Consider the following 22,475-nt stretch of genomic DNA (forward strand, 5'->3'; position numbering starts at 1 on the left):
ATCAACGAGCTAGTCAACTAGAGGCTTACTAGGGACATGGTGTTGTCTATGTATCCACACATGTATCTGAGTTTCCTATCAATACAATTCTAGCATGGATAATAAACGATTATCATGAACAAGGAAATATAATAATAACTAATTTATTATTGCCTCTAGGGCATATTTCCAACACCTGTGTCAGCCAAAGATCAATCAAAGACTACGTTTACATGCCCTTTTGGTAGTTTTGCTTATAGATTTATGCCTTTTGGTTTATGTAATGCACCTGCTACCTTTCAAAGATGCATGATGGTTATATTCTCTGACTTTTGTGAAAAGATTTGTGAGGTTTTCATGGATGACTTTTCCGTCTATGGATCTTCTTTTGATGATTGCTTGAGCAACCTTGATCGAGTTTTGCAGAGATGTGAAGAAACTAATCTTGTCCTGAATTGGGGAAAGTGCCACTTTATGGTTAATGAAGGTATTGTCTTGGGGCATAAAATTTCTGAAAGAGGTACTGAAGTTGATAAAGCCAAGGTTGATGCTATTGAAAAGATGCCATGTCCCAAGGACATCAAAGATATAAGAAGTTTCCTTGGTCATGCCAGTTTTTATAGGAGGTTCATTAAGGACTTCTCAAAAATCTCTCGGCCTCTGACTAATTTATTACAAAAAGATATACCATTTGCCTTTGATGATGATTGTGTAGAAGCATTTGAAATGCTTAAGAAAGCATTGATCTCTACACCTATTGTTCAGCCACCTGATTGGAATTTACCCTTTGAAATTATGTGTGATGCTAGTGATTATGCTTTAGGTGCTATTCTAGGACAAAGAATTGATAAGAAAATAAATGTTATCCAATATGCTAGTAAAACGACAATGCTCAAAGAAATTATGCTACTACTGAAAAAGAATTCTTAGCGGTTGTATTTGCATGTGATAAGTTTAGACCTTATATTGTTGATTCTAAAGTAACTATTCACACTGATCATGCTGCTATTAAATATCTTATGGAAAAGAAAGATGCTAAACCTAGACTTATTAGATGGGTTCTCTTGCTACAAGAATTTGATTTGCATATTGTTGATAGAAAAAGAGCTGAGAACCCCGTTGCAGACAACTTGTCTAGGTTAGAAAATGTGCTTGATGACCCACTACCCATTGATGATAGCTTTCCTGATGAGCAATTAAATGTCATAAATGCTTCTCATACTGCTCCATGGTATGCTGATTATGCTAATTACATTGTTGCTAAGTTTATACCACCTAGTTTCACATACCAGCAAAAGAAAAAGTTCTTCTATGATTTGAGACATTACTTTTGGGATGACCCACATCTTTATAAAGAAGGAGTAGATGGTGTTATTAGACGTTGTGTACCTGAGCATGAACAAGAACAGATCCTACGCAAGTGTCACTCCGAAGCTTATGGAGGACACCATGCTGGAGATAGAACTGCACATAAGGTACTACAATCTGGTTTTTATTGGCCTACTCTCTTCAAGGATGCCCGTAAGTTTGTCTTATCTTGTGATGAATTTCAAAGAATTTGTAATATTAGTAGACGTCAAGAAATGCCTATGAATTATTCACTCGTTATTGAACCATTTGATATTTGGGGCTTTGACTATATGGGACCGTTTCCTTCCTCTAATGGTTATACACATATTTTAGTTGTTGTTGATTACATTACTAAGTGGGTAGAAGCTATTCCAACTAGTAGTGTTGATCATAACACTTCTATTAAAATGCTTAAAGAAGTTATCTTTCCAAGGTTTGGAGTCCCTAGATATTTAATGACTGATGGTGGTTCACATTTTATTCATGGTGCTTTCCATAAAATGCTTGCTAAATATGATGTTAATCATAGAATTGCATCCCCTTATCACCCTCAGTCTAGTGGTCAAGTAGAACTAAGTAATAGAGAACTCAAATTAATTTTGCAAAAGACTGTTAATAGGTCCAGAAAGAATTGGTCCAAGAAACTTGATGATGTGTTATGGGCCTATAGAACTGCATATAAAAATCCTATGGGTATGTCTCCGTATAAAATGGTCTATGGAAAAGCATGTCACTTACCTCTCGAACTAGAACACAAGGCTTATTGGGCTATTAAAGAACTAAATTATGATTTTAAACTTGCCGGTGAGAAGAGGTTATTTGATATTAACTCACTTGATGAATGGAGAACCCAAGCCTACGAAAATGCCAAGTTGTTTAAAGAGAAAGTCAAAAGGTGGCATGATAAAAGAATACAAAAGCGTGAGTTCAATGTAGGTGATTATGTATTGCTATACAACTCTCGTTTAAGATTTTTTGCAGGAAAACTTCTCTCTAAATGGGGAGGTCCCTACATTATCGAGGAGGTCTACCGTTCCGGTGCCATAAAAATCAACAACTTCGAAGGCACAAATCCGAAGGTGGTAAATGGTCAAAGAATCAAACATTATATCTCAGGTAATCCCATAAATGTTGAAACCAATATTATTGAAACTGTAACCCCGGAGGAATACATAAGGGACACTTTCCGGAACGTTCCAGACTCCGAAAAGGAATAGGTATGTGGTACGGTAAGTAAACCAACTCCAAAACAGTTTTTAAGGAAATAATTCTCCGTTTTGGAATATTTAGAAAAATAGAAGAATAAGCAGCAGTCCGGAAAGGACACGAGGGCTCCACGAGGGTGGAGGGCGCGCCCTACCCCCCTGGGCGTGCCCCCTACCTCATGGGCACCTCGTGTGCTCTCCGGACTCCGTTTCCTTACAGGACACGTATTTTGGTCGTAAAAATTCATTATATAACCTCCCGGGGGTTTTAACTCCCGTATCACGCAAATATCTCTTGTCGTTGTTTTGAGTTGTCCTGCTACGGACAGAGCAACATGTCGTCCTAGGATTCGCAAGGAGAAAGCTATGTGGCTGATTACCATGCAGATCCTAAGGTTTATGGGGATGTGGAGCATTGCGGTTGGACTACGGAAGAAGAAGAGGACTATGAATCCAAGGGAAAGGAGGAGACGAGCTCAGATGAAGATGAAGTCCCACTACCTCAACCTGGGGACATGCATGTGGAGTTCAAAAAGTCAAGCCTCCCGGATAGGGTAAAGAAACCTAAGATCGAGTTTATCCCTTTTCGCCTCTTGCAGGAGAACAAACAGGAACTATGCAAAAAGATACTGAGCTTGGAGCAGGAGATCGAGGACCTAAGGGACCAAAATTCTGTCCTCAAGCGCAAATTAAGGAAGAAGCCTACGCCATCAACAAAATCACTACCGTCTCCTCCAACAAAGAAGAATTGAGTATCTGGTATGGGCACTCCACTTGGCAACTCCCAAGCTTGGGGGAGTGCCCCGGTATTGTATCACCATCACTTTTATCTTTACCGTTTTTCTTAGTTCGATCCTTTTGGTAATATCTTTATCTAGTAGAATAAAAGTTCGTAGTATGATCTAGTTGTGAGTTTTGCTTTATTATCCTTCTATGTAATCGAGTCCGTGAGCTATATAATAAAGATTAGTGTTGAGTCAAGGGCTTGATTATTTTGCCATGATCCTAAGTGAATAAAAGAAAAGAGAAAGAAACAAAAAGAAACAAAGAGATCATGTGACTCTTATGGAGAGTAATGAGCTCACATAGAAAGAGTATGATGAATAAAAGTTATTGAGGGTTGACAAACATAGTTTTGGTCATTGTTGCAATTAATAGGAAGTAATAAAGAAAGAGAGGTCTTCACATATAAATATACTATCTTGGACATCTTTTATGATTGTGAGCACTCATTAAAATATGACATGCTAAAGAGTTGACATTGGACAAGGAAGACAACATAATGGGTTATGTTTTCTTACATCTGAGATAAATTATATTGTCTTGGATCCTCCAACATGTTGAGCTTGCCTTTCTCCCTCATGCTAGCCAACTCATTGCACCAAGTAGAGATACCCAAATACCCTTAAACCAGTTTTGCCATGAGAGTCCACCATAACTACCTATGGATTGAGTAAGATCCATCAAGTAAGTTGTCATCAGTGCAAGAAATAAAAATATTGCTCTCTAAATATGTATGATTGATTGGTGTGGTAGAAATAAGCTTTATACAATCGTGTGATATGGAAGTAATAAAAGCGACAAACTGCATAATAAAGGTCCATATCACAAGTGGCAATATAAAGTGACGTTCTTTCACATTAGGATTTTGTGCATCCAACCATAAAAGCGCATGACAACCTCTGCTTCCCTCTGCGAAGGGCCTATCTTTTACTTTTATCTCCTAAATTGCATAAGAGTCATGGTGATATTCACCCTTCCTTTTTACATTTTATCCTTTGGCAAGCACAATATGTTGAAAAGATCCCGGTATATATGGCTAATTGGATGTGAGTTTTCATGAACTATTACTGTTGACATTACCCTTGAGGTAAAACGTTGGGAGGCAAAACTATAAGCCCCTATCTTTCTCTGTGTCCGATTAAAACTCCATACCCATAAGTATTGCATGAGTTTCAGCAATTGTGAAAGACTATATGATAGTTGAGTATGTGGACTTGCTGAAAAGCTCTTATACATCGACTCTTTCTTATGTTATGATAAATTGCAATTGCCTCAATGACTGAGATTATAGTTTGTTAGTTTTCAATGAAGTTTACGATTCATACTTGATATTGTGATTGAATTATTACTCTAGCATAAGATATCATATGACAAGAATTATATAAGTTGTTGTTCTAAGAATGATCATGATGCCCTCATGTCCGTATTTTATTTTTATCGACACCTTCATCTCTAAACATGTGGACATATTTTTCAATTTCGGCTTTTCGCTTGAGGACAAGCGAGGTCTAAGCTTAGGGGGAGTTGATACGTCCATTTTGCATCATGCTTTTATATAAATATTTATTGCATTATGGGTTGTTATTACACATTATGTCACAATACTTATGCCTATTCTCTCTTATTTTACAAGGTTTACATAAAGAGGGAGAATGCCGGCAGCTGGGATTCTGGCTGGAAAAGGAGCAAATATTAGAGACCTATTCTGCATAGCTCCAAAAGTCCTGAAACTTCACGGATGATGTTTTCCAAATATATAAAAAACATTGAGCGCAAGAACTTCATGAGGGGGGCCACACCCTGCCCACGAGAGTGGGGGCGCGCCCTACCCCCCTGGGCGTGCCCCCTACCTCGTGGGCCCCCTGGTGGCCCTCCGGTGACCATCTTCTACTATATGGACTCTTTCGATGGGAAAAAATCATAAGCCATCTTCTCGGACGAAACTCCGCCGCCACGAGGCGGAACCTTGGCGGAGCCAATCTAGGGTTCTGGCGGGGCTGTTCTGCCGGGGAAACTTCCCTCTCGGAGGGGGAAATCATCGCCATCGTCATCACCAACGCTCCTCTCATCGGGAGAGGGCAATCTCCATCAACATCTTCATCAGCACCATCTCATCTCAAAACCCTAGTTCATCTCTTGTATCCAATTCTTGTCTCAAAGTCCGGGATTGGTGCTAGTAGGTTGCTAGTAATGTTAATTACTCCTTGTAGTTGATGCTAGTTGGTTTAATTGGTGGAAGATCATATGTTCAGATCCTATATGCACATTAATACCCCTCTGATTATGAACATGTTTATGCTTTGTGAGTAGTTACTTTTGTTCCTGAGGACATGGGAGAAGTCTTGCTATTAGTAATCATGTGAATTTGGTATTCGTTCGATATTTTGATGAGATGTATGTTGTCTCTCCTCTAGTGGTGTTATGTGAACGTCGACTACCTGACACTTCACCATTGTTTGGGCCTAGAGGAAAGCATTGGGAAGTGATAAGTAGATGATGGGTTGCTAGAGTGACAGAAGCTTAATTAAACCCTAGTTTATGCGTTGCTTCGTAAGGGGATGATTTGGATCCGTATGTTTCATGCTATGGTTAGGTTTACCTTAATACTTTTGTTGTATTTGCGGATGCTTGCAATAGAGGTTAATCATAAGTGGGATGCTTGTCCAAGTAAGGGCAGCACCCAAGCACCGGTCCACCCACATACCAAATTATCAAAGTACCGAACGCGAATCATATGAGCGTGATGAAAACTAGCTTGACGATATTCCCATGTGTCCTCGGGAGCGCTTTACATCGTATAAGAGTTTGTCCAGGCTTGTCCTTTGCTACAAAAAGGATTGGGCCACCTTGCTGCACCTTATTTACTTTTGTTACTTGTTGCTCGTTACAATTATTTTATTCCAAAACTATCTGTTACCACTTATTTCAGTATTTGCAGAGAATACCTTGCTGGAAACCGCTTATCATTTCCTTATGCTCCTCGTTGGGTTCGACACTCTTACTTATCGAAAGGACTACGATAGATCCCCTATACTTGTGGGTCATCAATAGCCAGCTCATATTCTTCATCACGCGTGACTGATGAACATGAATACATGGACGACACTGCGACAGGCCCTACCTCAACAACCAACCCCAACAATTCTGGCACTCCTTCATCGACTCGGTGATGATATTCTTTAGGGGCGTTAGTCCTCATTTTTCGTCCCTTTTGGTCATTCGATGACAAAGGGGGAGAAATTTGAGTTAGTCTTCAAGCGGGTCTACTTATATGGGTGTTTTTTCTAAGTTACAACTCTCGTTCTTTTGAAGACTTTGCTGGATCAAGTTGTAAACTTAAAACCGATGGTGGTCTGATACTTTTGTTGTGTTCTTCTGCATGCTTATTCCTCATATATGTTAATGCACGCATGCTGAATTACATCAGTCACCATATTTCATCATGCATTTCAAATTCTTCATATTATATGTTAAATGCGTTATGAATTACAAGATATAGAGGGATATCTCCATGATTCTACTCTTCAAGTGTGCATTGCTTCAAAAGCTAATTCCTCACTATGCACATCTTCAGGGGGCGTTCTTCTATATATCTTGCAATCAAATTCCTCAATATTAGTATTTACACTTCATATGTTTATACCCATTGAAAACTTAACCTATATTGTCATCAATCACAAAAAAGGGGGAGATTATAAGTGCATCTAGTACCCCTTAGTGATTTTGGTGTATTAAAGACTTATAGGTTAAGGGATTGATACGTTTGTGAGTGTACACAGGTCTATAAGTCTATGAGGAGTTTGATATTTACAGAGAGAGTCGGCCCCTAAAAATGAAGTTCTTCAACTAAAGACTTTGGATTTCTGAAGACTTTTTGAAGACTTTGAAAGTGAAGAAATTGGTGTGACCGTGAAGACTTGGTATTCATTTGAGGAACATGAAGCGTTAAGACGTTTGTTTTCGTAGTTTCATTTTCTCCTTCTTGACTCATAGAAAACACCGTACTGTTAAAGGGGGTCGAGGAAATAGTAAGGAAAAGTTTCCAAGTGATGCTCAACTCAAAATCCTACACCTACCAATTCCTTAGAGTGAAGCCATTGGAAATCTCATGCGGTTCAGTCAAATTTCTTCAGTGGACGAGACGAATTTCTTCTGGTCTCTGAGAAATTTGTTCTGACTGAGGAGTTAGGAATTCGCCAGTGCGGATTGCCTACAAGTGAGGAACATGATAGCCTTGAGGAATTTGATAGTCAAATTTCCGACCATTGTTGTGCTACGCGCCAGCTGTCCCAAAATATCTTCCCACCTAACGGTCATATCATTGAAGGGCATTTATGTCTTATTATGTTGGGTTGCTCCCTAGGCTATAAATAGCCGCCCCTACAACCACTAGCTGGTTGGCTGCTCCGAGAGAAACTGACACTTGTCATTTGAGAGCATCCCATCCTCCCAGGACTTTGAGCGAAAATCATCAAGTGAGAAAAACCCAAACCCAAACACCTACTAACCCAAAGTGATTGAGCATCACTAAAGAGATTGATCCTACGTGGATCTGACGCTTGTTACCTTTGAAGACTGTGCATCTTCCAGACGGTTAGGCGTCATGGTCTAGAGCATCCAAGAGGAAATTGTGGATCGCCAAGTGACTGAGTTTGTGAAGGTTTGGAAGTCACCTGAAGACTTACCACGAGTGATTACGCGAGGTCTGTGTGACCTTAGCTCAAGGGGAATACGGTGAGGACTAAGTGTCCTGAACTGCGTGTTTAGGACTGGGTGTCCGGGACTGGGTGTCCTTAGGTTTGAATACCTAGCCACCCTAACCAGACATACAACTGTCACAACAGTTGGAACTGGTCTACCAAATCATTGTCTTCACCGAGCTAACTGGTTCTATTTTCTCAACCCTTCCATTTCCTCATTTCTGTGTTGTGTGCTTGTTCATATCTGTTTGAAGACTTTGACTGAAGACTTTCTCAAATTTCCTCAGTTCAATTTCTTCAGTCTGTTTGTCTTCATCATGTTTTATCCTGTATTTACGCTTTCTGTACTCTGTGCTTGTTTTCATTTCATTATGATGACCATGCTTATGTTCTGTTATGTTTGCATCTGAGTACTTATTTTGCTGCAAGTAGTTCTCCGCTTAGGAATTTCCTCACCTTAAAATTTCTCAGTGAAGAATTCATAAAAATCGCCTGTTCACCCCCCCTACCCTCTAGTCGACTTAACGCACTTTCAGTTATTCCCTACTAGGCCACGCCTCTTGTATGGGCCAGGTCTTCTTTGGCGATGTATCTACTTGTTTTAATGAACTCGCATGAGACTCTCTGCATGGTTGAAAAAAAGAGAAAACCAATGAACAAACCTTACCTTTTTTTAAACGTTGAACAAATCAGACTTGCCTTCACACATACGTTGTCAGCAAATGTGGTGGTTCAGAGAGAGAGAGAGGAGGGGGGAGAGATATGGTCCTTGTAGGGCAGAAAGCCAAGGGCAAGGACATAAATTGTAGCAAATCTAAATACAAAAGTCACCTTTAACCTGATACTTTCTTCCCACATTTTTGATACATTTTTTCTTTTTTTTTATCATTTTGTACATCTTATACAATTGTTCTGCATATTTTACATTAAAAACTCAATTAATAAAGTAGGGCAATGCCCCACTGTTTGCCCCTAAAAAGGGGGGAATAATTCTCATGTGGTGGGCCACGACCCACTGTAAGATGCAGCCTACCACACAAGGCCAGACAACTCACAAAATCACTAATTAAGGAGTACTCTTTCCAAAGATCATTCACACCTTCTTAGGTTGTGACAAGTGGCATGCTGCATGTGCGTCACTTTTCGCAACCTGGGAGTTTTCTTATTTTTCGTACATATGTTTATTCAAGACGTTTTATCTCTTAAACCGTGCGTCTAAATCTCGAACCATTTTCACTGTTGGATTCCTCGCGTCGAGATTTTCAAAACTAGATATCATGTTGATAGGTTTTGAGAAACTTTTTTCTGAAAAAATTAAACGAAAAAACCGAACCTGGAGCACTTCTTTTCCTTTTCGAAAGCCGTTTCCAAGAGGCACAGTCGTGCCTCTTGCGGAAAAAGAAGAAGAGAAAACACGTTTTTTCCTGTTTCCGAGAGGCACGACCGTACCTCTTGCGGAATGAAATACGTGTCTCTCACGAAAAAAAGAGAACGTGTTTTTCACATTTCTAAGAGGCACGGCTGTGCCTCTCACTGACAAAAAAAAGAAAACGTGTTTTTATCATTTCCGAGAGGCACGTCGCGGAAGCAAAACCGCGCCTCTCACAAGAGAAAAAAATAAAAATGTGTTTTTTTGTTTCCGAGAGACACGGCCGTGCCTCTCGCGGAACCAAAACCATAACTCTCGTGAAAGCAAAACCGTGCATCTTAAGAAAGCAAAAAACATGTTTTTCATGCAAAAATTCAAATATTTTTGTCAAAAAGCTTAGAACGACCACTGGAAAGCCGAAAAAGTTAGAAAAACAAAAAAATCATCTAAAAAACTGAAAACATGTGCGGCAAAATAAAAAAACAGAGGGAGCATCCAGGGTGCTCGTCAACTCGTCCTCCACAACTCACACACCTGGGCCATTGACGGGCATTTCCCGTTAACATGCATTTTTGTTAATTGGCGCCGAAGGCACTCGAATCTGGGCCGGCCCTTTTTATTTGGGCAACGCTAGGCGCCGGCGCACCGGCCGAAAGTTTCGGCCGGTCCCGCCCCAGTCGTTTGATCCGAGTCGCTTGGCCAATGGATCTGGGGAAAAAATGATTCGCTCATGTTTTCTTCTTCCTCGGGCTGGATCTGCAACTCCCACTCAGGATCCTCGTCGCCGTGCCTGTAGTCCCCTCCGGTGGTCGTCCTCGTCGCCGGCCGTCCTTGTGGTCGGTCCCCACCCTCGCCGGCCGTCCTCGTGGTCAATCCCCACCCTCGCCGTCCGTTCTCGCCGTTGAATATGGACGTAGTCAAAAACTACCTCAATCCATGCAACAGTTGCGCATGCTGTTGCAGCTCCACCGGCGACGGTTATAGCTCTCTCCGGTTGTAGCTCCATCGCCGCCCCTCGCCGCTCGCTGCACGGGATTGCGTCGGCGACGACCACCAGTCAGTCAACGCCATTGAATGGATCTAGCAAAAAACTTCACCGGTATAGCAAAAAAACTATGGATGCAGCAAAAATCAAACACCGTCGCCGTCTTCGCGAAGTCGCAACTCTGCCTTACATGGATGTAGCAAAAACCTTCAGCGGTAGTAGCAAAAATCTACCACGGTTGTAGCAAAAATTAGGGTTGTAGCAAAAACTTCACCAGTCAGTCAACGTCATTGAATGGTTGGAGCTTTTCAAAATTAGGATTGAAGCTTTTCATGTCAACGGTTCTTGCTTTTTGTGCTTTTCATAATGTGGGATGAAGCTTTTCAATTCAGCTGTTGAATCTTCCCAATTCAGTGGATGCAACATTTTTGTGCTTCGAGTGCCCCAGCAACCAGCTTCTCTGTATTTTCAGTTGAAGCTTTCCTGATGCCGATTGTAGCTTTCCAGGCCACCGGTTGCAGCTTATGTTGTGGTAGTGCGCTGGCAACCAACATCATTATCTGTCTTTCGAAATTTTTGGTGTTGGCGGTTGAAGCTATCTTGGCCACCGGTTGTAGCATTATGCGCTGTCGGATGCAGCTTCTCTTGTGCGCAGTCATGGGACGACGGTGCGGCCATGGCGAAGAGCTCAGCCATGGCGACGAGCGCGGCCATGGAATGGCAGCGTCGCCCCTCGGAGCACACGAACAGCACCGGAGGCCCGAGCGTTCCGCCGGCGCACCGCGCGCAAATATTTCCCTTTTTATTTCTATAAACTTGCAAAACAGTAAATGATAGGCTTCGAACCTGCAATCTCTTAGTTGGAAAGGAAGCCTGCTAACCACAACGACATATTACCAGCTGTGATGGAGTTGCTTTTTTTACTCTTTATTAGTAAGATTTTTTTTCCTAGACGTTTTTGTTCCTAATATCTTTTTCTTTCTTTTCCCTATTTTTCTTTTTTTCTTCAATGCACAGATTCTTTTTAAATTAATGATTTTTTTCCAAAATTGATGAACCTTTTCTAAAATCTATGAACTTTTATTCAAATTCATGAAATTTTTCCAATTTCGAGGACTTTTTTTCAAATTGATGAAGTTTTTCAGATTTGTAAATGTTTTGAATAAATTCGTTGAACTTTTTTCAAATTCGACAGACTATTATTAAAATATGATGAATTTTTTGAAAATTTCAATGAACTTTTTTCAAAATTGATGATTTTTTCCAGATTTGTAATCTCTTTAGTAAAATAGATGAACTTTTTCAAATTCGGTGAACTAATTTTCAAGTTTGATGAATTTTGTTTTTAAATTCTATGAAAAAGATTCAAAATCGATGAGCTTTTTTTTCAAATCGATGAAATGTTTTTAAAATTTGATGACTTTTTTCAACTTGGTTTTAAATAAAAATTGTTGAACATTTTTAAAAAAATCTGATGAACATTTTTTCAAATCAATGAACCGTTTTTAAAATGAATGAACTTTTTCTTCAAATGGATGAAGTTTTTTTTTGAAATTTATGAACATTTTAAATATTTATGAACTTTTTTTCAGTTTCCAAACTTGTTTTCAAATAAATACTGATCAAATAGTTACATTTTTCCTCCTAGTAGAACAACCAAGTGAGCTTGGTCCAGTGGTTGTTGTGCTATTTGTTGAGATAGGCGTCCCTAGCTGGAATCCCATTTCTTCCATGGAACGATTAGACTTGCTTTTTTTTCTTTGATAGGGGCATGTTGCTGGGCCGAACCGGTACACATCGCATTCGAGCGCCACCAACCTTAACCGGCGCTTAAAGCACCCAATAGGAGCGTCCCCCATTGACGTTACCCCGCAGCCCTTTCATGTTCCTCTTTTCTTTTTCCACATTATTAGATAACTTAGAGGGAAAAAGGAACTTAGAGAATAATCCTAAAAAACAGAGATTATAGAATATATTTTACTATTAAAATGGGAGAATATATGTGCTAATTATTAAAAAATCCCTCAAGAAAAGAAGAATAATAGATATTTTTTCTCAATATCCTTTTGTTAGATTTGTTGAGAATTTGATTTTTAGACTTTCAACTCCTATCTAGTTTAGGATTATATAATGATTATTAAGCTTCAACATAGTGGGTTTCAAAAAAGTTTTGTAGGATATTGTATAAGTTGTAGTAATCTTTTTCCTTTATTAGCTACCTAAATGTATGTGTCAGTGAGCATATATTGAAGTTTTTGTGGTGAATGGTCTATTGTTATGTCAGTGAATGGGATCAGAAAATGAGAAGCTCTCCCCTCAAAAAAAAGAAGAAAAAAAGAAGTTTTTCGATGGTATTTGCATGCCTCAATTTTGTAAGGCCGAATCATGAGACATTTTTGCGATGTAGAAGCGCCCTGGCCCGTGGTCTTGGTGACATTGTGAAGACATCTTCAATGGTATCCTGAAGCATATATAGCGGTGGCATCCCGTCGTCCATCATCTCTCCGGCATCCTCTTTGTCGAACGTGCGTCTCGCTCGCCGCCTCATGGCCTACGACTTCGGGACACCCTTGTCGTGGGTCACGATTGCTATCGCATGCGACGGGGAACTACAAGGCGGGGCATGTAGTCCCTGTTGTTTCTTCATAAACACAAGCTCGTGCTTCCTCTGATTTTTGGTGCGTCTGGTTCGCTGCTGCAGAACACGCTTTCTGATTCAAACAATATCTATCTAGTTAAAGATGCACGATCCACGTGTAAAATGGGGCCGGTCTGCTCGCTTAAGTGCATGCATTGTTCCATGGCGACCTGCTCTTACATTTCATCTGAATTTCATTGGGTCTTTTAGATCATGTCAAATTCGACAAAGACAAGTTTGGAGCCTTTTCCTACTAATTATGCCACACTACACTTTGCCTGGAGTAGCATTCCCCATTTATGTACAACTTTAGCTATATGTAAGTCGCTTGCAAATAGATTTTTGGTCAGTCGGTTTTTTTGGCCGATGATTTTCTGCTTTCAGATCCGAGCTACTTTTTTCTTGGTCTATTTTCTGAGCAGTTTTGGGCTGTTTTTTTACTGATCACATTTTTGGGTTGGTTGATTTGCTACTAGGTCGACGCCCATTACATGTGCCAAACAACACCCCCCCCCCCTCTATCTCCCTTTTCTAAATGGGTTTTCCGTTTTTATGCGTCTTTGCTTTGGTACTTTATTTTATTTTATTAGTTTCTTTCCTTTGTGGGTATTTTTGGGATGTTGGGTGAGTGTAAATGTAAACACACAAATACTATACAATATGTGCAAAAACCTACACTATTATATGATTGTTGTTTGCATACTAAGAAAGTGCAATTTTAGTGTAAAGTTGTGTGCCAGTTTGTTTAACCCTTTTTCATTATCTTTCTTCTTAAAGAGTAATAAAAATGTCATTAATTCATTGTTGCAAATAAAATTTCATTCTTTTGACTTTGATTTAGTTATTGTTTTATTTTCTTTCTTCTTTAAGGGTAATGCCAACACCACTAATTCATTCACTCTTAGAAACTTTTTTGTTGCGATAATTTCACTATTACTCCCTCCGTCCCATATTAAGTATCACTCAAACGGATGTATCCAGGCGTTTTTTAGTGCTAGATACATCCGTTTGAGCGACACTTAATATGGACCGAGGGGCTATATGCTTATCCTTGCATATAAAAAAGGGGTATTTTGGTGTATATTGTGTGCGAATTTTGTCATTGTTTGTTATTTTTTCATTTTATTTCTTCTTAAAGGGTTATATCAATGCCACTATTTGCTTCTTCCATCGTAAACCTCATTCTTTTGACTTTGTTTGAGTTCTTATTTTGTTTGCTTTCTTCTTAAAAGATAATACTAAATCCATTAATTCATTTTTTTTCTTATAAAACTTCCTTAGTCTATCTTTTGTATTTATTTAATTTTCATTCTTAGTTAACGGTAATATCAATGTTAGGAATTTATTCCTTCTTAGGAAACTTCCATTTTTTTTGCGAAAAAATCACTATTATATTCATATTATTGAAAACCCACAATTTTTCTATGTAAATTGTGTGAAAATTTTGTTTTTATGTTTTTAATTTGATTTCTTCTTAAAAGGTACTCCCTCCGTCCGCAAATAAGTGTACTTCTACCTTTTGTTCTAAGTCAAAGTTTTAAAATTTTGACCAACTTTATGGAAAAAATTAGTAACATATATGACATCAAATTGGTATATTATGAAACTACATTTCATAATGAATCTAGTGATCCTAATTTAGTGCCATACATGCTGCTACTTTTCCCTATAAAGTTGGTCAAAGTTTTAAAATTTTGACTTAAGACAAAAACTAGATGTACACTTATTCGCGGACAGAGGGAGTAATAGCAATGCCACTAATTCATTCTTCCTTAAAAAAACTTCATTAATTCGATCTTGTTTGAGTTTCTATTTTATTTCTTTCTTCTTTAAGGGTAATTCCAATGCCACTAATTCATTCCTTCTTACAATTGTTTCTGCAAAAAAGTCACTATTACATGCTTATTCTAGTATATAATTAAAAATCACAATTTTTGTGTAAATTGTATGCAAAATTTGTCATCGTTTCTTTTAGTTTTTTTTATTTTATTTCTTCTTAGAGTGTAATACTAATGCCACTATTTTTTTAGAAAATTCCATTATTTTGCTTTATTTTTTAATTTTTATTTCATTTTTTTCGTGTGTTAGACAGATACAAGTACCAGATTCATGCACTGGACAGGAAGGGCATGCATGCATGTGCGAGGGCTCGGCGAAGTGGGATTGAACAATGAGCATGCATACACTAGGTAGCAATATACCAGTCAGCCGACCGGCAGCACATACATACGAGAGTGGAGCCTAGCTAGCAGACATGCCAATGCAGAAAAAAATGTGACTGACCAAAATCAGAATTCGGTCACCTAATCTGTAACTGGTCTCTTTATGTACGTTAGCAACAGTTATGTTTCTGCATATAGCATGCAGGGCCTTCCCTCGGCATTCACGTTCTGAATTGCCCTTCGACAACTTCTCACGCCAAGCATTGCAGCATTGCACAGTACGTTACTAACATTTTCAGTCTGTGATGCAATCGGCAATTATATAGAAACCACAGTAATAGTGACAATTGAGGTTTGTAATGCCATTCAGTCGTTAGAAACAGTGACCGCAGAAGTAACAGTGACAATTTTCACTGGTCAAGTCCGCGCTTTCTGCCATGCCCAACATCGCCATCGCCGTTTTAAAACCCCGAAAGGGCTTTATCAAGGAAACCGAGAAGGTCAGGTGGCGCTTTCTTTGGTTCCTGATGAGAACCTGGCCGGCAACAAGTGCAAAGTAAACTGGAAGAAGGAAACCGAGAAGGTCAGGTGGCGCTTTCTTTGGTTCCTGATGAGAACCTGACCGGCAACAAGTGCAAAGTAAACTGGAAGAAGGAAACCAAGAAGGTCAGGTGGCACTTTCTTTGGTTCCTGATGAGAACCTGACCGGCAACAAGTGCAAAGTAAACTGGAAGAAGGAAACCGAGAAGGTCAGGTGGCGCTTTCTTTGGTTCCTGATGAGAACCTGACCGGCAACAAGTGCAAAGTAAACTGGAAGAAGGAAACCGAGAAGGTCAGGTGGCGCTTTCTTTGGTTCCTGATGAGAACCTGACCGGCAACAAGTGCAAAGTAAACTGGAAGACGGTGTGATTGCGTGGAGATGGGGGCGCTTGGCATTCAAGACCTGTTAGCCGCTTCGCGTGAACTCTGCGCCTACGACGACTCTGGCTCTTTTGGCGCGCCTCAGATCGGCCCCGGGCTGCCTTGAAATTGCCCGGACCGCGAGTTCTTTGCCTCGGCAACTATCGTCATTATCCGCAATCGTTGCTGCCCTGCTAAAATTCATATTGATTGCTGCCCTGCTCGGTATGTCAGGCGATGCCCAATTTGTCCAAGCACTCCATAATAGATCAGTAGTCGATGTGCTGCACAAACACAATTGGATCAAGGACGTTCAACATAATATATCCGATTAAGTTGTGAAGGATTTTATATTCATATGGTGACTGCTATTGTGCTCCAGCATTCATCTTGATCGGGACATCCCATGCACAATTTGATGGAAGTTCATCGAGTACCGTAACTACTCGACCAGCTCGGCTTACCACATCCAACACACTGGGCTGCAACGGTCGAATTTTCGATGCATTTTGTAGTCCGCATGGGCCCCGCAGGGTACAAGTTTTTCCTTCAGTCGCTCCTTCTTGATAGAATTTGGTGCACGAATCTGCTAATGAGACGGCGACGCTGGCAAAAAAATCTATTCTTAAAATTGCTTCAAGTCGGAGAGGCGTCGAGAGACTTCCAGCGAAATCCACCAAATCTCACCGTCGGCGAGCTCCAGCCGCCGGCGTCCGGCGTTCCTTCCACCTGGGGAGTAACCTCCTTCCTCTCCAGGGGCGGATTCTGTTTGCGCAGGGTCTCCAGAGACCCAAATCGCATCCTGCTTCCTACCTCTGTTTCCTATCAAGGTAGGATTTGCTTTCCTGTCTAAAATTTCTAGCAAGAATCAGCTGATTCGGGGCAAAAAAGGGGAACCCGCTTGTGGATCTGCCTGCTCTTGGTTGGCCTTTCTTGGTGGGGATTGGTAGCAGGATCTGACATTGACTGCGATTTTTGAGTTGTAGAAGATGGCCAGCAGAGGCAAGCTGATGTGGAAATCAGAGTCATCTGTAAGAGGTCTGGGTGCAGAAAAAGGGAAGAATGCAGATGAAGAAGTGACAGCAAAATTCAGAAAGTTGAACCTGGCAGCTGGAGAGGATGAGAAGCTGATAATGTCAGATGATGAGGAAGATGAAGATGAACCAAAAGTCTTCTCTGTTATCGGTAAAGTCTTATCTCCAAGCACTCTTCAATTGCAGACTATCATGGGAGCTATGAAACTAGCTTGGGGAAATCCAAAAGGGCTAAGAGCAAGAATGGTGGGGGATAACGTATTCATTGTGGATTTCATGACGGAGGCAGACAAAGAGAGGGCACTAGATGGAACCCCATGGCTTGTAGGGCGCCATGCAGTGCTCTTGAAAGAGTTTGAGAAGAATCTTAGACCCTCAGATGTGCGTTTTGAGTCAATGCATATTTGGGTCAGGATCATAAACATACCTTTTAAGTGGATGAACAAAAAGAAAGGATGGAAGGTAGCGGGTCTTGCAGGCAAAGTTAATAAATTAGATGTTGACGAATTTGGCGATGTTGTAGGTAAATATCTTAGAGCAAGAGTGGAAATCCCAATTGAGAAACCATTGAAGAGGTATATCACAATTGAAACTTCAGAAGGTGATGAATACTACGATCTACAATATGAGAAGTTGCCTTTCTTCTGCTTCTCATGTGGCATTATGGGACATTCTGAATTAGAATGTCAAAACCCTTCAGGAAGAGATGCAGAAGGTAAATGGGAATATGATAGTTCAATAAGAGCCCCAGAAGAGAGGAGGAGGAGAATTCAATCCTTTGCACAAGCAGCGGCAACTTCAGATTGGAGTGGATCTTCATACCGAAGTGATTCTCATTCCAGTTCTAAAGGAAAATCCACGGAGCAATCTAATAGTCAGACCTTTGAGAAGGAAAAATGTATCCCAGGAGAAGTGTTGAGCCCTGCGGAGAAAATGGGCATAGGTAAGGGTGGAGGTGTCCAAAATAGCAACACTTGCATGACTCTTTTTACAAGTCAAGCTCAGGATATAAGTGTAACAGGAAGGAAGAGGAAGCCACTGAAAAACAGTAATAACCATCAACAACAATCAGGCACCGTGGCAGAAAAAAATTGGATGTTGGAGAATGAAGGAAACTTAGTGACAGTCCCTGTTCGAGGAATAGATGAATTACCTAGAGAGTCCGGCCCATCAAACCTTATGGAGCTGGAACAAAGGGATGCAGAGGGCGCCAAAAAACAAAAGATGGAACTCTCCTTATCAAATGCACTATCGGCGGAGGCTGCTTATGTGGAGCAGCCCCGCCGGTCACAATGAAAACCTTATGCTTGAACTGCCGCGGGTGTGGGCAGCCCGAGGCAGTTCAGGAGCTCCGCCTTCTGGTGGAGCAGCATAGCCCAGAATTTGCCTTCCTCTCGGAGACAAAGATGTCTGAAGAAAGAGCAAAGAATCTGAGATTTAAATTGGGGTTTGATAATGCGATAGCTGTAAGTAGTGAAGGGTTAAGTGGAGGACTAGTTCTCATGTGGAAAAAGGGTATTATAGTGAGGGAACAAACCAAAAATAATTCTCACATAGATGTCACTGTCTTCAGCGAGAACTTGGGAGAAGAATGGAGATTTACAGGCTTTTATGGCCAACCACGAAGTTAAAAAAGGAAAGAATCATGGTATTTGCTTCAATTTCTAAGATGTGCAAGTGATTTACCCTGGCTATGTGCGGGAGACTTTAATGAAGTATTAGAAGAAGAGGAGCATTTTGGCTATAAGGAGAGAGGGGAATGGAGAATGTCTGGATTTAGAGAGGTAGTCCAAATGTGTGGCCTCTCAGATTTAGGCTATACAGGGCTCCCATATACATGGGACAATAGAAAAGAAGGAGGAAAGAACATCAAAGTTCGGCTAGATAGAGCGCTGGCTGATGAGAAATTTTTGCAGAAATATGGGGTTATAAAAGTGTTACATTTGCAAACCACAGAATTTGATCATTGTGCATTGCTAATAGATATTGACCAACAACAGCAAGGCGAAAAGGTGAAAGCAAAGAAAATGTTCCGGTATGAAGACATGTGGAGGAGAGAGCCGTGCTATTATGACATAATAAAGAAATCTTGGTGGTGTAAAGGAGAAGGCCTGCAAGATGTAATGAAATCCCTTTCATTCATGAAGGAATCACTTCAAAGATGGAGCTTTCAGACTTTTGGATCAGTTAGAGGCCGGTTAGCACAACTGAGAAGTCAACTAGAGGAAGTAAGAAGAAGGAGCTGGCAGACAGGCCGTCGTTAGTAGAAAGAAGTTTAATGGGTCAAATCTCAGAATTGCTAGCGAGGGAAGAGATTATGATGCGACAGCGATCAAGAGTAGGTTGGCTTTTTGAAGGGGACGGGAATACATCATTTTTTCACTCAAGATGTAAGGAGAGGGCTAGACAAAACAGGATCAAATTCTTGCAGCGGTCAGATGGAACAATATGTTATAATCAGAAGGAGATGGAGGAAGAAACAAATTAGTTCTTCATAAAATTGTTCAGTGCCCAAGACAACCTCTCAACGGAAGAGGTAATAAACTATGTACCTACAAAGGTTTCAAATGAATTGAATGACATGCTTTGCAGGGCATTCTTGCAGGATGAGGTTGAGCAGGCATTATTTATGATGAAGCCAAATAAATCTCCCGGTCTTGACGGATTCACAGTTGGGTTCTACCAAAATCACTGGGATATATTGAAGCCTAGCATTTGTGCGGCTGTTCTAAAATTTCTGAATGACGGTGAATTACCAGAAGAGGTCAATAAAACCATTCTTGTTCTGATTCCAAAGGTAAATCACCCCCAAGACTTGTCTCAGTACAGACCTATATCACTTTGTAACGTCCTTTACAAAATATGCTGTAAAGTGCTAGCTAATAGACTAAAATTGGTGATGGATGAGATTATTTCTCTAGAGCAGAGTGCTTTCATTTCAGGGCGATTAATTACTGATAATGTTTTAACTGCCTATGAATGCATTCATTACCTTAGAAATAAGAAAGGGAAAATAGGGGCAAGTGCCATAAAATTAGATATGGCTAAAGCCTACGACCGTGTCGAATGGCAATATCTTCGAAAAATCATGTTAAAGTTGGGCTTCCACTCGGCGTTCGTGAATTTAGTAATGAGATGTGTGGAAACAGTCAGTTTTTCCGTGAAAATAAATGGGCACTTGACAAAGTCCTTTAAACCAACAAGAGGTTTGAGGCAAGGGGATCCCATATCTCCTTACCTATTTCTCATATGCGCCGAAGGACTTTCTTGCTTATTAAATTTCAAGGGTCCTCAATACTTGTCTAAAGGCATTAAGGTGGGTATCCACACTCCATGGATTTCCCACCTTCTATTTGCTGATGATTGTATTATCTTTACTCAGGCAACAAAGCAAGCAGCAGAGAGAATTCAGGAAATTCTGAACATCTATAATAAAGGCTCGGGACAATTGGTGAATAAATCTAAATCTGCTATTTTCTTCAGCTCAAATAGCATGGATCAAATGAAAGAAGAAGTAATGCATGCTTTAGACATCAGAAGAGAAGCACTTGAAGAGAAGTACCTTGGCCTCCCTACGGCCCTAGGAAGAAGTACAACAGGAGCTTTTGAGAAGCTATGCACAAGAGTAAGCAACATGGCGGGAACTGGATTAGAAAAGAGGTTAAGTTCAGCTGGACGAGAGGTGTTTATTAAAGTGGTCATGCAAGCAGTGCCACTGTACTCAATGAGTTGTTTTAATCTCTCAAAAACAACTTGCAAGAAGTTAACAACATCAATGTCGAGATTTTGGTGGGGAGGAGATGGAGATAAGCAGAAATTGCATTGGAAGAAATGGGATGAAATTGCCCAACCAAAAGGAGCAGGAGGCATGGGGTTTAGAAATCTCCAATTATTCAATTTAGCCATGTTGGGGAAACAAGGATGGAGATTGATAACAAAACCAGAATCACTATGTTCACGTGTAATGGCTGGGAAATACTATCATGGTACAGATTTCCTGAATGCCAAAAAGAAAAAAGGCAGCTCGCATGTTGGCAAGCAATTTTGAAGGGTAGAACAGTACTACAGCTGGGATTAATCAAAAGAATAGGTGATGGTCTATCAACCAACATATGGAAGGATCGGTGGATACCAAGGATTCCAGGAGGCAAGCCAATATTTAAGAGCGAAGAAGTAACTGTGGAGAAAGTTTCAGAGCTCATTAATGATGATGGAAAAAGTTGGAACATTCAAAAATTGAATAGTAATCTATCTCCTATGGAGGTAAATGAAATCCTTAAGATTCCTTTGGGAAGGTTAGACCAAGACCTATGGGCTTGGGGTGAAGAAAGACATGGCATCTACACTGTAAAATCAGCCTACAGAGCTTTAGCAAAGCAGTTCAGGGCTGAAAGTCAACATCATCAAGGAGTTGCACAAAGTTCAACTATTGAAGAGAATAAGTTATGGAAGAAACTTTGGAACTTGTCAATTCCCCCCAGGTAAAAACTTTCTGGTGGCGTGTTATTAAAGGCTTCATGCCTGTAAAGGCTATATTGAAAAAAAGACACATCGAAAAATTAAGTAACTGTGTTGAATGTGGTGCAAATGAAGATACTATCTTCCATGCTTTGATAGAATGTTCTTATGCCCGAGTTTTCTGGAATTTGTTTAAAAAACTTTGTGGCATTAAGCTTCCCAAACTACATCACCTAACTTGGGCCCAAGACATTCTAGATGATGAAGTATGTGCAACGGAAAAGGCGGGATATATTTTGTGTGGCGTGTGGTCAGTGTGGACATCATGAAATAATAGAATTCATGGAGATTCCTCAACTAATCTAACTCAAGCTTGCAGGTGGGCGCATGACATGGCATCAGATCTGATGTTGAATGCAAAACCACAAGGAGAAGGAACCAAAACTAAGACCAAGACATACTGGCAACGTCCACAAGAAGGCTACTATAAAATTAATGTAGACGCAGCCTTCAATTCAAAGGATGAAAAAGGAGCTTCAGGGGTAATAATCAGAGACGCTGATGGCACTGTAGTAGCGGCGAGAAGTAAATGGTATGATTCAGTCCCTAATGTTTTAATAGCAGAAGCTTTAGCTTGTAGAGATGGAGCTAAGATGATGAAGATTCTCAATATTCGGCAAGGAACAATGGAGACTGATTCTCAGGAGCTTGTGTCCTTTTGGAGATCCAAAAAACATCATAGAGCTAGCATCTTGTCGATTATCAATGAAATACAAGAGCTGGTAGAAGGATGTAGTGGTTTTGATATTTACCATGTTAAGAGGGAGGCAAATATAGCAGCTCACAAAGTTGCCAAATTTGCTTCTGAATCAAATCCGGAGTGTGCCTGGATACACCAGGTGCCGGATAGCA

The 22,475-nt window shown here is 40.3% G+C and overlaps 1 protein-coding gene across 1 annotated transcript; it reads left to right on the forward strand.

Annotated features, from left to right (window-relative positions):
- The first annotated feature begins 18,558 nt into the window (after nt 1-18,558).
- On the forward strand, nt 18,559-21,153 carry LOC119354731. The gene is made up of 2 exons (XM_037621476.1): nt 18,559-19,902; nt 20,488-21,153. The coding sequence occupies exons 1-2, from the start codon at nt 19,687-19,689 to the stop codon at nt 21,151-21,153; spliced, it is 882 nt and encodes a 293-aa protein (XP_037477373.1). The 5' UTR covers nt 18,559-19,686.
- Nucleotides 21,154-22,475: the final 1,322 nt, after the last annotated feature.

Source organism: Triticum dicoccoides, chromosome 1A (genome assembly GCF_002162155.2).
Source record: "Triticum dicoccoides isolate Atlit2015 ecotype Zavitan chromosome 1A, WEW_v2.0, whole genome shotgun sequence".
Lineage (NCBI taxonomy): Eukaryota > Viridiplantae > Streptophyta > Magnoliopsida > Poales > Poaceae > Triticum > Triticum dicoccoides.

Coding starts and splice junctions, on each gene's coding strand:
- LOC119354731 (XM_037621476.1), top strand. CDS start 19,687: ATGCTTTGCAGGGCATTCTTGCAGGATGAGGTTGAGCAGGCATTATTT. Junction 19,903..20,487: donor TTCTTGTTCTGATTCCAAAG/GTAAATCACCCC, acceptor ATCTTTACTCAG/GCAACAAAGCAAGCAGCAGA.